Source organism: Ciconia boyciana, chromosome 5 (genome assembly GCF_034638445.1).
Source record: "Ciconia boyciana chromosome 5, ASM3463844v1, whole genome shotgun sequence".
Lineage (NCBI taxonomy): Eukaryota > Metazoa > Chordata > Aves > Ciconiiformes > Ciconiidae > Ciconia > Ciconia boyciana.
Window position 1 is genome coordinate 81,927,301 of NC_132938.1, and position 15,804 is coordinate 81,943,104.

Sequence of the window (15,804 nt, forward strand, 5' to 3'; positions counted from 1 at the left end):
TGCTTCAAAATGCAGAACCTAGAGATTAATCTAGATGACAGTTTATTTTATACTCACAAATACTTTATACTTGGCTTTGTGGCATGATAGTTTCCTTATAATAAAGAGCATGAATTTCTTTTAAGTCAGGCTCTTTGGAGAAGTTCTCTCTCCTGCTACATCACACAAGCAAACCACTGTGGAAAACCAGAACGCTAACATCTGAAGAAAAGCTGAAATGACTCTTTCTGAAGCTTTGTTATGATCTATTCTCTCCCCTTAAAACTGTAAATAAGTCAGCTTGGTATTGTCCCCTGGAAGGTACACACAGCAAGGTGAATTGTGGCCAGCCGCAAGCTCCTGTGTAAAACAAAATTCTTCCTCTGTATGCCAACAGCACCTTTAGAGAGGCAGTCCAAATGTGAGCACTGTTTTCTTTGTAAGTACACACAGCTCTACAGAAAACCGGTTGCTGTAGCAATGAGAGATGCAAGGCAGTAAATAAGCTGCTTCCAAGCACTGGCTCAGAATGTAACTGCAGTATCCACTAGCAAAAAGCAAAAAAAGACAAATAAGACACCACAGAAGGACATATTGAGGTAAATGGGGTTTCTGCTACCAAATAGCACTAGTTTTGTCCTTTAAATATTTACTAGCAGCACTATTACAAGAGTGATTTTTAAAAACAGATCAACCACCTTCAGATGTTGTACGTGTACTCTGTGATGTTGTCCTGTATCTTGCGGAATACAGTACATATAACTGAAGGAAGCAGTTTTATTTTCATGGCTTACACATCCATGAGTAGTACTCATAATGACTAACACACTGGATCAGAACAATAGGCCATTTATCGAGACACATAAATTCTTAAGGGATAATTCATTTTCAGCAGTTAGCAATAAAAATGTCATGTGTACATTATGGACATGAGATTCAAGTGCTTTAAATGCAGATCCTGTTGGAAATCATATTTTACCATCTGATTCAGACCAGTCAGCCTTTTTTAACAATAGCTACATTCACTCAATAAATTTTTTGATCCATTTTTAGAAGCAAATGGTTATCTTCTTTTTATTAGAAATATATGACACTGAAGAATAACCGATGCTATTGATCATTGACTTATACCAATGGCCTATTTATCATACTAGATGGATTGTACAAAACTGAAAGCAAAGATAGGTATTACACAAGTATCAGCCTTAGGGAAGTCTTGAGAAAAAAACAAACCAACAATAAATAATCTCTCTTACATGTCATGAAATGTCTTTCACCCAGACAAGTGGAAGAGGTGAGACATGTAAGGGTGGTATTATTGGAATCATGCATTTCTGGAATAAAACTCTGATTCCATTAAAACAATCAACAAAATTTCAACAGGGACAGAAGCTCACCCCAACTGTCTGCATATAACATTTCAGGAAAAAATTGTGAAAGGGAATCTTGACCGATGAGTATTTTGGTTAAACATTTAACCAAATTGAAACATTTTAACCAAAACCAATTTAACCATGAACTGGGTAGGCAGAGTACACCTTGCTTGTTCATAACACGAGTACTTCAGTGAACATTTGTTCTTTGGTTGAAAAATAAGCCTCAGTAGCAGATCCCATTTGCCATCATTATCCTTTATTCATTTCAATGTTGGACACTTCCAGAACCACTTCGCTGCGCCATGCAATGCTTGTAAGAGGTTCGCCATCCAAGTTGTAGGTTCTGCTATTCAGCTCATGTCATGTCCTGGATAGATACTGAATGAAAGGAAGTATGTACTAGACTTGACCGGTTATCTATATGGTGATTTTGTCCATATTCTCCTGCAAGTACCTGGCACTGCTACTACCACCACTACAAGTAGCCCAGTACATATCCACTACGTACTACCTGCATGTAAGCTCCAGTAAATATCCAATACATCGAGGGTATGGACTTTATCTACAGGCAAGGTATGCGCAAGCCTGACTGAGGTCTGCAGTAAATTAGAAGTTTAAATTTCCTGCTACACTTGCTTTCAAAACTAGTGTTCAGATGACACTGCCCCTCTTCTGTGTGCTGTACCAACTAAATGAAGAGCAAACCAGTAGTTAAGGTCTGTGCTTCTGAGACTCAGAAATAAAGGTACTGACTGAAACGACAGCCCAGTTATGGAAGTGTGGTGGCACTGAAGATAACTTATTGTTTATTACTGTAGTAAGTCTTCAGGAATCCTGTAAAAAACTAAAACCCTAAATCACAGAGACAAAACTAATATCTACATACAGATTCTTTCCAAATCTGGTTGATAAATCTTAAGTCACAGGGGTTGTGGGGTCAATAGCACTCTAGTCAGCCCCAGAGACTGAACCGTGGAACCCAGGAATCCTACGAAGCTCCTGAACATAAGAGTGTGTCTTGCCCGCGTTAGGTAATGCACAAGCATGTATCCTTCACCTCTTCTAAGCCCTGAATAAAGCCCAGGTGGTATCCAGAAAATAAGAGCAGCATAGTCTAGCCAAGTTTCTCATCTGGATGACTGGGAGACCACGTTGCAATACACATCCGCTTGCCAGCCTAGACAGAGCTCTAGCAATCTCTAGTCCAGTTGAGTGTATCTGTTGTTGTGGGAAGTAAATGTTGTTTCAGAAGCTGGAAAAAGAACCTGGTATCGTTGAAAACTGTATAAATCAGCCTTGAAAACATTTCTCTTTAAAGACTGAAAGCCTTCCTCACACATGTCATAGACCAGAAAGGCAGAAGGGACTTACAATGAAACGGAGACTTTTCAAATACTGGTGATCTGATATGGCCTGAACCAGTTCTGGCTCTCAATATCCAGAGGGAGAATCCAGCTAGTGTAGTCCATTCTCTTTATTTTTCATTCTATCACTGCTTCTCCACATAGAGAAGGAAAATGGCTAACCTTCCCAGCAGCGTGGTGACAGAAGGACACCTACCAGCTGTTGTGATCTAGTGCAACTTCCCTGATCCTTGCTAACAGTATCTTTACAGGAATCAGGAAAGTTTCTGTGGGACAGTAGCTATGTCATACTGTGACCTTTCTAGACAGAGTACTGTTGGATCAGTATTCACCACTACATATCATACTCATCTGAGACTATCTCCAACAGCAGCATCGTTCATTTGGTTCTCCAAATCAACTTTCCGGCATACAGCAGGCCTCCAAAATGGATGAACAGAGACAGGTGCCATAAAAGCACAGAGGGACAATGTGTTTTCATGCTATGTAATACCTACCTGGGCATGGTGCTAATGAAAGCATATGAAAAAGAATGAAGGGGAGAGAGAAATAAAATAAATATGGAAGATGGTTACAAAAGAAAAAGCTATGTTTTTAAATCAAATTGTTTAATGCATAAGTTTACATGAGTCTAGACTGCTAATACTATTTTGCTTTACTGAATTTCTTGAAAAAACAGTCAGTATAATGCAATGGAAATCACATTAAAGCAAAAGCAAAATAATTTAAGCAGTCTCTGTGAAAATTCTTACCACCAGTAACTTGACTGACAGAAAATGAGACCATGGAGTTAGAAAGATATACTTTTTTCTTTCATTCTTTCTCCCTTTATCATTTTGCTTCATTTCAATATAATCATGCTTGATACAGGATGTGAAATAATTTTCATACAACACAAAATAAAACACATCGATTACATGCCAGTGAAAATCTAATGAAATCCATGGAAAGTAATTAAAAGCTAAAATATTCTAAATGGGAGCAGAAGCTGGCTTAACACTTGCCTGCACAACCATTTCTATACAACATCTTAAAATTAAAAAAAACCCAAAACTTTGTTACCATTGAAAGCCCCTGATAAAAGGTTTTGATTTTTAAGCATTCTGATGTAGTTCATAAACATCCTGTGAGACATAAAAGCCACACAGTCACTTTGTTGTCAGTGGATTCACTGGAGCTGTCTAAAAACCAACAAAGGCTCCAAGCTTATAAAACCTGAATGATGAGGGATTTACACATGCTGTGAGGCAAACCGAACTGTTTCCTGACATCTTGTCTTGCAGCAGCAATTCAGAGCCTACTGAAGTAAATAGAATGGATCCTACTGATTTCACTGAGCTTCGGAAATGCTGCCAGAATAACAATCAAGACTGGAAAATGAGATAGGTTAAAAATTCTTTCTGTCACCAAGATCTCAACCTTTTTATTTTCCCCCCTTTAGTGAACCCCAATTCTAAAGGCAGTAAGTCTGGAGACATTACTGATTTACACTAGACATTGTCATTTTCAAACAGGAACGCCTGGGTAGCTTATTCTAAACTAGAACTGTGGGTGTTAATCTGCCAGCTTGAGTCTACACTTATGCTCACTAGTGAAGGCTCTCATTCTGAAAAGGGAACTCCGTATTTTTTGTAGACTATACTGACAACCTCTAAATTAAAAGAAAAAGATTAAAGCTACAGGCATTACTATTCCACAAATACATCTAGGCTTAAGTTCAACTTGTTAGATATAAGCAAATCAGTAACTTTTCTGGACTGAACACACTTTTTTTTTTCCTAATGTATTTTTTTTTATTTTCAACATAAATACTGTGCTGTGCCAGTAGAAGGAAAATGATTCTCTTTCCTATTAATTCAACCATGATGAAACAGAAAGTCAATGTGCTTGCTGACAATATACTCTCTGCCAATCCAATGCGGAATTACCAAGTCCATTGCTCCTTTCCTTCATATCTATAGTCAGCAAACGACTCCAAAAAGTCAGCTCATCTAATGCTAAAACACCCTGTCCCCCCACCCACCCATCCCCTGACTCATGACAGGAGGAGATGGGGACGATTCATAAGCCCTTTCCATAGACAGCTAGACTCTTCTTCCTTTGCCTGACCACAAAGACAATAAAGCAAGCCATGCCTTTTCAAGAACCAAATAAGAATCACAAACAAATTCCTCACTAGACTCTGAGTACAGTATTAGTGCCAAATGTATTCACTTCTGGACTGGTCAGGAAATATTCCTCCTGACCACACTTTCCTCTTACAGTGGCAACTGCCACGCTGACGTACCTAATAAAGAAATGTTGACAAGTGCATCCCATGTCTCCCTTGAATTAAAGGCCCCAAGAAAGGGATTTCAAACATTTGTAACAAAATGTGTGCAGAATTATCATAAGAAAAGATATGTGTCCAGGCAAATACCTGTCAGATCGTCCTCCTTCCAAGCTGTACCTTAGGTAGTTCATACCATCTAAGAACTGGCTGCTTGGTAAAGAGTCATCTCCTAGTTCTCTGAGGTCTTCTGGCCTAAGGTACTCTCCTCCATCTCCTGTCATTGTGTCATCACCTTTAAAGCAATCACAGAAGGGATAAGAGATAAGCATACACACAAGTTTAATTTCATTTACATGTTGGGATCTAACAGCTGGATGGCACAATAAACAGGAAGGCATTTTCCACTCAGGAAACACTGCAAACCACAAGCAATTAATGTATTTAATGAAACTGGCACATCAAGCAAGATTTAGAAAAAAAAAATTGAAATCAAGGTGATTAATCAATTAGACTTAATCTAATTTTTGCTGTTGCACATACTGGCAAGGGGCAAATTTCTTTGCTACTCTCTAAAGCATGATCTCCCTGTTCCTTTATCCATTTTAGCTCTCTGGCCACAGCTATACTGTATCACAGCCTGACAGTTTATGATTAAATATAACCACTTACTTGACTAAGCTATGTGTTTTCAGCTGAAAAGATGTTTTCTGTGGCTTTATGCCTGATAGTTGCAAATCCTAATTTAAACACTCCATTGTCCAAACTCCACATCATATGAGGCTGTCTCACCCATGTTCCAACATCCTTGTGTGATAAGCATAAAAATTCTTATTTCTAAAACACAGCGATATCCAGAAACTGGAAATAAGCTCACATGCATAGATGGTAATGATCATTAATCTGAAAAGTAATTCATAATGAATCAAAGCTTAAATGATCATTGGTTATCTGACCTAGTAACCTTTTTGCATATACTCTGAATAACAGGGTTTACTTTTTTGGGGGGTCCAAAATTCTTTTCCCCAGGAAATTCTGTCTATATGAAGTCACAGTCTACTTTTCCCCAGCAGACTAACAAAACAGATTACATTGCCAAGCAACATGTAGATGTTTCTTTTCATTCCCATTTGCAACATGGTTTCTCTCCTCAGTTTCTGCCTGAAGATTTCAATCACTTTCCCAATGGTTAATTACTACTGTACGAGCCTGCCAGAGGCTTGGTGTGGTGCACGGAACCGCACAACATGAACCTAGGCCACCGCTATCTTCAAAATTCCTCATTTTCTAAGCTGTGTGGGCAAATGTCAAGAACCCGAAGCTCAGTTACATGAAGGAGACTGCAACCGTTATACAGGAACAGTCTTCAGGGGCTACACATTCCAGGTGCAGTAATTCACCCCGATACGCTGAGAAACACGAAGGACTGCAAAGGTTAGGTAAGTGATATCCATGCTGTTTCAAACAGAATTCATTTGGGCATCAGGACCATTGCCGCTTGTGTGATTTAAAGTCTTAATAAAGCAAAATTTCAAAAAACAATTATTATTACCGCTGCTATTTCTGGTAGAGCATCTTCCCCCCGCCCCGCAAAATGTTATTGGTATTACAAGCTATAGGAGTGGTGCTCACTACTAAAGGAAGAAATGTTGATATTTGTTTTCACGAAACAAATCAAGCTAGTTCTTCTAGCTTGATGTTTCAGCTAATAGATAAATAGTTCATAATTTGTCATCTAAAACTAAGTAACCTTTGGAGTTTTTAAAATATTTTTTGTATACACAAATATTACATGTAAAAATGAGGCCTAAATCTTTTCAGTATAACAACAAAAGCTCTTGAAAATTCCATCTGCCCACATTAAGACAGAGAAACTGGGCACAGTTTCACAGAAAACAATAAAATGCGTTTAATCATTGCATGTTTCCTGTCTTCTGACAGTTGATGCCTCCCATTTCCTGGGAATGTCACATTATAAAGCACGGGGCTTAGTGAAAACTTGGAAGATATTAAAACAACGCTGTTAATCAAACAGTAAAAGGAATTTCAAGTTATATTTCAAATAAGCTAGATACTTATAATCACGCCAGACATTCCATCTGTAATAGAAACAAAGGCAAAATCTTCACCACTTTCATCACACCCACATCCTTTTAAAAAAAAAAAAAAAATCCCAACTCTACTCTTATTTCAGCTTTGGCCTCTCATCTAAGAGTTGTCAATAATGGGTCTAAGTAACATTAGCGGTTTTATGTGACGTGAACATCTGCAAACAGTAATAAGACCATCCATGAATATTTCACAATGTCTTCAGAACATTTATCTGTTGGTAAGACAGCTTACTTGCTAGCATACTAGTCTTGAGTGAGTGAACTAGAAGTTAAAGTCACTCCCCACCAAACCCTTGTGCCCTTCCATCCTTCCTCAGTGAGATGAACTCCCAAAGCAAGTAGCGCATCCTAGTATACAAAAGGAAAAGAATATGTATTTAAGTCTAAATGATTGTGTAGCAACATAACAGTTCATACAATTGTAGTTACCCGACTGTCTTAATTCCTGCTTTGCAGGGCAATTGCACATACGCAACGGGAATTATTCTGAGTCTGTGTAACAAGCACTCATTCATCCTGCCAGTACTATTCTGTTGTCATTAAAATATCTGACACAGCTATATTCCTGAGTCTCAGTCAATTCAAATGTACACAGACATGTTATCTGCTGAGAAAAAATTACATATTCAGCTGACCATGAGCTTCTTTACACAGCAAATCTTACCAGATGGTAGTTTTGTGGCAGTACAAGAAATTATCCTTTTTAATCATGCTGGAAACAATTCATCTGCCATCACATTCCCCACCAAATTAACAACAGTAATGCTTTCACCACTTACTAAGCAGTTCGTGACAAATACAGCCCTTGACGTTGATGCTCCACGATTTGCAGTGGCCATCTATGAACTTACAGGTGATTTCAATGAGCTACCCACTTAGTGATTTATTTTCTATTCACTTGATAGAACACCTTCCTTTCTTCAAGGATACCAACAGACTTTCAGAGGTTTACTTGACGGGGAAAACACACTACAAAACACTGTGTGACCTTGCACCGTGCCCCAATTAAAGCATTCCTGTTCAGCCTTGGCCTCATCACCGCCACTGCCCATCTCTCAAATATCTCTCAAAATTTTGTCCAAATCTGCATTTCTGAGTAACATCATCTTCTTTAGGGCAGGTCTGAAAGGAAATAAAATGCACTAGAAGGAAGTATCAAGTATCTTAGAAGAAACACTGGGGTTTTACTGGTAAGAACACTGGAACAAGAAGTAAAAAAAATGATTAAAAAAAAAATTTAAATCCCCAAACCTAGGAATCTCTTTATATTTAAACAAAAAGTGTCCAATAGCCAAGTCCCTGCACTTGCTGCTGCTATTATTTTTTCTTTGCAGAGTGCAAATAATTCCCAATATGATGGGTAGCTTTTCCAGAGCATAACACACAAAGCATCGTGGTCCCACTGCACTTTCAGCAATGATCTGGTTAGTCCATCAATCTGTTTCCAGTGGCCAAACTCATGCCCTGGAATAAGATGCAAGACCCCCCAAAAGCATACATTTTGTATAGGTCTGCAACACTTGGGGTTCTTTGTTTTCTCCTCAGAAGGGGGATAGAAAAAAAAAAAAAATCAAAGGAGAGAGGTCACTTGAAGCAAGAAGATGGATACAAAGGGTGGAACTGGCAAGGGCCAGGTTGCAGGGAGAAGGGATCGCAGAGACAGCGTAAGTTTAGCAGGTTCCAAACCTGTTACTAGGAAAAAATGAGAAGCAGACATGGACCTGCTAAACAAAGTGCTAAACATTTCTATGAGGTGTTGGCCACCTACAAAAACTATTAAATCAAGTGGCCTCTTCTGCAAAACTGGAGACTCAGCACTTTGCAGGACTGGATCCAAAAGAGGGAGAGAAAGGATGAAAATGGAATGGAGAGGTGAAAGAGAGACAGTAAACCTAAGAATCAGAATGGGAAAATTAAATGAACTTTAGGATTTAAATACTATGGTTAAGGCAAGGAAGGCCTGATACAGAGACTCATACTGGGCAAGCAAAAACTGCATTGATGGTTGTTAGTAACACTTTACACAAAGTTTTAAATCTTTGTCACAACCAAGCCGACCAAAGGCATATCTATTTTAAGCAGTGAACAGTGGCACAGAGATTCTTGGGCTGCTGAATCCATACACACCAGACTGCAGAGCTGTGTAAACACACTGGTCCAGAAGCAGTAGAGCTACGGTGATTCAGTGTTGTACCTGAGCAAGCAAGCTCTCTCGCAGCAGGGACTATAAAGCCAGCAGCAGTGCCATGCAGCTGACCTGCGCAGGCATCCCCGCACAATTCTGCACCACGATGTGTAACACAGGTGGCACTAGCTGGGGAACTTTTGCATCCTGCTGTTCTGTGCTGTAGAGCCACTCCACAGAAACCAGCCAGCTAGTTCTCACTGACTCAGAAGACGCTGAACCTTTAAGACACTGCTGCCACAGAAACTGTATTAAAATAGCAGCACTGGCATCATTCTGCAGAGCTTCACGGGGCTCTGACGGAGCCTCACACAACCACAAAGCAGGAAGCATGCAGTTTAGCCTACGAGGAGCAGTCGGCGCTGCACATACCCAGTGATGCTGCAGTTAGTTAGGCAGGCAAAAAATGGACAAAGCATGAACGGGAACCTTTCCTATGATCTTTTAAAATGCAGCTGCCTGGAGTTTTTTCTCTTTGCCTAGACTGGGGAGCAGGAGTAAAGTCCATTGCCAGTCACTGTCAAAGCCACACAGAACTGTTTTCAAAGTTGTGTTAAAATAGAGCCAAACAACCACAAATCACACAAATCCACAACTAATTAACTTTTTGCTCAAGTCAGCAATATTCATATCACCACTCTTACTGGTCTGTTCCTCTCTTTTTTTTTTTTACATTTTATGCTGACCACATTATTATTTCTGTGTATCATGAACCCATAATATCCAAATACAGCAATGGATCTCAGTTGCTAATTTCTAAGATACCTGTTAGCAGGAAGGGAAGCAGATCTGACTGGCCACTCAGACAGTAAATATTGGCCTTACTCTGAGTAGTACACAGAAAACAAAAAGCTCAATTTGATGCTGATGATTTCACGTGTTTGAACACAGGTTTTGAGCATTATACATCATTGAACAGAGTAGTAAGAGAAACAGGCCACATGCTGAGACCACATACCTGCTCCTTCAGTGACAGTTTGGCTGAACACACACGATTTTACCAAACCATCAGAACTGGAGACCCATACTAATATTGCTGGGCTGTACTTCTTAGTTTTCTTAAATTCTACAAAAGGGAGTGGTATGTCCTACCTATATAACTGATTAAATCAAGCAAGAATCATGGACCGCTTTGAGATCAAAAACATGTTTTAAATGCAAAGTAACACTTACAAGACAGTAGCTCTGAAGCACCCAGCCACATGCAGTTCTCAGCTTAGCAAATCAGTATGGGCTCACAGGAGAAGTGTTTCATTAACGTTTCTAAAACAGACTAGCTTTTTTTCAGAAATTATCTTCTGATATCAGGGAGCTATGCAAATGTTTGGTCAAGTAAGTATTTTTAAAATTTTCACCACACCATTCTGGATATGCATCTACAGAGTCAACTCATTTAGGAAAGCCTCAACAAAGGCAGTTCCTACCATTCCTATAGTTCTGCTATGTAAGTGAGTTGCAAAATACAACTGCTGTATGAGAATTACTCTGGAATTGTTTCTCACAAAACATAGAGAAAATATAGGCAAAAGTTAAAAAGAACAAAAAAAAAAAAAAAAAGGGCTGTGATAGAAACTGCCAGAAGTTGCTTTTAATAGATGTTTTTAAAGCCAGATACAGTTATGTGAGTTTGCCAAAATTGTTGTTTTCTCTGCAGCATGCAGATAAGTCTACAGCTCCCCACATAAGTGCTGCTCCTTAAAAGTAACAGATGGAGAAGGGACAGCTATGGCAAGCACAATTTTTTTATGGAATATGTAAGTCCTGAAGCATCTTTAAAGGAATGTATAATGCAGAGTTTCTCTGACACTTTCCTTGGACACCTTCACTTCCCTAAAGTCAATCCTCTATTTAATGGCCCCCACATACTAGAAGTTTCCCTGAATTACAGTTTGGCTAATGCTTTAAATTTCTTTATTTTTAGCCAGTCAGGAAAGCAGGGTTTCACGCATGGCTTCATGCAGGGTTTCATATATTGATACATGACAGCATGAATCATCAGGTCAGCTACTGGTAGCTCACTGCAGCACTTGCAGAAAGACAGAAGGTGAAGCAAATGAAAATAAAACAAACCTGTATGTCTACCCTCCAGATCTGCGAGGAGAGGAAGACGCCTTGATTTTGTTTTCTCGCAAATTAACCTGCTGCAAAATGAATTCCAGTATTTCACGGGTGGCTACTATGGTATCTATAAAGCTGTTACGTTGGATTTAGGTAACAAAGAATAAAAGCACTGCCTTTTTAGAACTGGACCAGGACAAACTATCCAACCTCCCTAAGCCACAGAAGCCTTGGAAAGTCATTGATACTAACTGGCACACTGGAAAGTCTGAGGTGGGATGGGGCTACTATGCCATGTACAGTCAAACTGGGACTTGAACGAGCTCTCTGTGTAGCTTCAAGAGGAGCAATAAAGCAGATCCCACAAAGAATTCTGGGCAGGAAATGACATTAAAAGAACATACTGGGGAAAGTAATGGAGAACTGATTTAGCTTTTTGTTCCATCAGAACACTGCTTTCTTCTCATGGAAGAAGAAAATTCACCCTAAACCTGGTAAATATTTCCTATTAAATTGGAAATTTCCTCACAATATGAAACACATTGGGCACTAAGGAAGGAAAGCTTGGTCTAGTACAGATATCATGACTCCCAGCAGACCTCCTGACCAAGACTCTGCATGCATTAAAGTGAAAAGAGGGGAAAAAAAGTCTTTTCCTTCTTCCCAAGGATACAAAGTGTTTACTAATTTTGCCTTTGTGAAATTCACGTGGCAAGTACCGCTCTTATGTAGCACTACTAAAAATATTTGTAAAATGTTATGTACTGACACACAAGTCATCTTTCACAGCCATGTTGTTCCAGGGAATAATAGCCCAAGACGTCTGCTGCCCACAGAATGGGTAACACTCCTCTGACTGGGAGAGATCACTTTGACTACAAAATATCTGTAAGTACTGTCAGCAGTCATAAAATCTATAGCTAACTAAGGTAAATGTAAATGTAAAAGCAACCAGTTTTTATCAATCATGAGTGGGAATAAAACCAGTAGCTTTAAAGACAGATTTCGATCAGATGGGTAAGACGAGTCAAAAATACATTTTCTCTTTTTAACATCCTGATTATGACTTACTTCAATGAACAAGCTATGGTAGGTCCCCCCTATAACTTCAATCTCTGAAGAAAATAATTCAGTGCTCAACATTGCTCATAAAATAATAATTTAGGCAATAATGTATAAGTAAATACAGTAGTGTCTGCTGGTCATGCCCGTGCATTATTCCTTCTTTGCGCTAACAAATCTGTGTCTGTAGTTTGGGTCATGCCTACACATGTCACCGACATCATTTATTATTGCTAATTTGGTCAATTCTACTTTTTGTCAACAACAGTGATGCAAATGAAAAACAGCGGTTTCTTTAAAACTTTTCCCAAAATTTTTGCGACCTAACCACAGTCTCCTATTTTTCATTACTAAAATGTTGACATGTGAGCAATCTTTAGCAATTCTACCCCAACAAAAAGAAAATAATTTATTTCCAATGACAATACCAGATTATTTTTTTTAAAGCCATATTCTCTGTGAAAAATTTCAATGAAAAAATCCAAGTAATACTTTGTTATAACTTTTGCTTTCACATTCCTAGCAGCAATGTCAATAAAGTTATGAGAAAAATTGAGCAGCTAACCATTATATTGAGAATCTTTTGTGCTGACAACACATGAATGAAAAAAAAGGCAACTGATTTTCAGATTTCCTATTGAATTTGTACATCTGGCACTCAGAATAAAAAAACTTCTCATTTTGCTCAGGAAAAAAAAAGAAAATATAAGTAATCTCAACAATATCATGTAAAGAAAAGCAACTTTCCAGACAAGAATCTCCCTTCATCTTGGATGACCTTGTTATAATGTACCAGCAAGAAACGCTTTGCATGAAAAACCTTACAGGGCACCTAAAGCATACAAATTTCTAGGAAATGGGAGGTAGACATTTTTCTGTGCGGGTTATCTCAAGTGAAGTTTTAAGAATCAACTCTTATTCACCAGCCATTTCTTTCTGAGCAGAGATTTCTTTTCATTAAAGAAAGTTTCAGTTAAATTTTCAATACATGGCTTTTGATTCACTTGCGTAAATCAACAATCTCTGGCTACGTTTTATACTACTGGTTATAAGATGCTTAATTTAAAGTGTGAATTAATTCAGCGGTGTTATTCTGAATTTACAGTGCTTTAACGTGCAGCAACAGCACTTAAGTCTAACCAAGAACAGTTACTGGCTGCAACTTTAACTTCCAGCTTTAATTAAGGAAAGTTATTCTTAAGTCTTCCAATTCATTAAGCCACTACTTCAGTGGAATTATGTGCAGGTACAACAGCAATGAATTCTGCCCAGACTTAACTGCTCATTTCTCACACATATGCTGTAGTATTAGCATACTCTAAGGCCATGTGTGGAGGCACTCAGGAAATTCACTATCATATTTGAGCACTGTTTACTGCTGTTATAGATACTATTAAGGAATTCAGTACGCTTATCAAAGTGCAAGCTGCAGTTACCACAAATATGAAGCGATACACTTTGACAAGACAATATTCTTGGGTACCAGAGCACATTATCATTTAATAATAATAACAACATCCATAACAATAACTAGGTGGCCAGTTAGTTCCAGGCAAGCAGTTACAAAGGTAGGTAAACAGATAGATGTGGCGTTTTCTTCACAGCTCCCAACATGCCAGGCAAAGCAGCTTATCATTACCCCATTCTACAACTGGAAGACCGAGATAATTAGAGTGACTTCCACAGAGTCATTTAGGAATCATCAACAGTGCCAGAAATAAATTCCTGAACCCTACTGGAGTGTCTGTCTGTCAAGCAGTAACTTAGTCCTTTGTGAGCATATGTCTGAACCAGACTTCCTAAGCAGTTTGAAAATTGTTGTCCTGGTTTCGGCTGGGATAGAGTTAATTTTCTTTCTAGTAGCTGGTATAGTGCAGTGCTTTGGATTTTAGTATGAGAATGATATTGATAACACGCTGATGTTTTGGCTGTTGCTAAGCGGTATTTACATTGGTCAAGGACCTTTTTTTTTTTTTCCCCAGCTTCTCATGCTCTGCCAGGCGCCCAAGAAATGGGAGGGGGCACATCCAGGATAGTTGATCCAAACTGACCAAAGGGCTATTCCATACCATATGATGTCATGCCCAGTATATAAACTGGGGGAGTTGGCCGGGGGGTTGCGATCGCTGCTCGGGGACTGGCTGGGCGTCGGTCGGCGGGTGGTGAGCGGTTGTATAATTTTATTTTATTTTATTATTTTTTTTTTTCCCCTTTCCCTTTTCTTTCCCTCCCTTGGGTTTTGTTCCTCTTTCTCTCTCATTGTATTCCTTCTCATTATAATTCATTATTATTATTATTATCATTATTATTATTATTTTGTTCCAATTATTAAACTGTTCTTGTCTCAACCCACGAGTTTTCTTACTTTTGCTCTTCCGATTCTCTCCCCCATCCCACCGGGGGGGGGGTGAGAGAGCGGCTGGGTGGTGCTTAGTTGCCAGCTGGGGCTAAACCACGACAATTGTCTACACTGAAAACAACTTTTTTCAATAACAAAAAAGATTTTTTCTTTTTAGTCAGAAATCTGATGTAATCAGGTATGGATTAGCTATGAACTTCTTTCTGGAACCTAAGTCCACATTTTTAATGTCCTTAAAGGATGCAGTAGTTCACAGATACGCCGCTTTGCCACTGATGCACATTCATGAAGGGACAGCAAATCCCACTTTTACACAGATACTATTACTGTGAATATGATTGAATGATGTAGTATCACAATTTTGAGTAAGCTTTAAAACTAAAAAGGAGAAAAATGAGCAACTCAGAGGAAAAATGCAACAATCTCACACTGGGTCATCATCGTACGTAGGCATTAATGCATATTTTATTTTATAAATTATTTAAGGACACTTGATGACGCTGTTTCCATTTTTAGAAACACTTCAGCAAATTCAATGTCCTAATCACCTTCTTTTTAAGATTACTTCATTATTCATTGTTTTTGGTTTTTTTTTTTTTTTTAAGAAACAGAAAGTTAAGAAAAAAGCCAACAACAACACCTTGTGTCTCAACCAGGCATAGGGTTGACTCTTTAGCAACTTCTAGACAAGCATCCCTCATGAAAGAGATGCTTTTTGTTCTTTGGATATTGTGATTCCAACTGATTTGTGAGACTCCACTGACTATTTGCTCATGATCGTTTGCTCAACATTTGCCTATCCCTTCTCTGCAATTGAAATGTCAGCATTAATTACTGTGCGATGTGAACTGACCTTTATGGTAGCCATCTCAGGGGCATGCTGCTTCTGACAATGGTGTCTCACCTTCTACTTCAGCCTTTCTAATTCCCTTCCTGCCTGCAAAAGTAGTCTGGCCAAAAAATAACTTGTCAGAACAAAGAGATTAATTTTCAGACAGATCAGGTCTCTGGGTTGGTTCACCACATGGTGAAACGTTTGTG

The 15,804-nt window shown here is 38.7% G+C and overlaps 1 protein-coding gene across 13 annotated transcripts in view; it reads right to left on the minus strand.

The window, feature by feature from the left end:
* The window catches only part of ANK2 (ankyrin 2), a 258,299-nt gene that overhangs the window by 67,044 nt on the left and 175,451 nt on the right, over positions 1 to 15,804 (minus strand). For all 13 annotated transcript variants that reach the window (XM_072861199.1, XM_072861198.1, XM_072861194.1 and 10 more), the window contains one exon: positions 5,139 to 5,283. In XM_072861199.1, the coding sequence (XP_072717300.1) occupies positions 5,139 to 5,283 (145 nt within the window). The remainder of the gene's footprint in view (positions 1 to 5,138; positions 5,284 to 15,804) is intronic.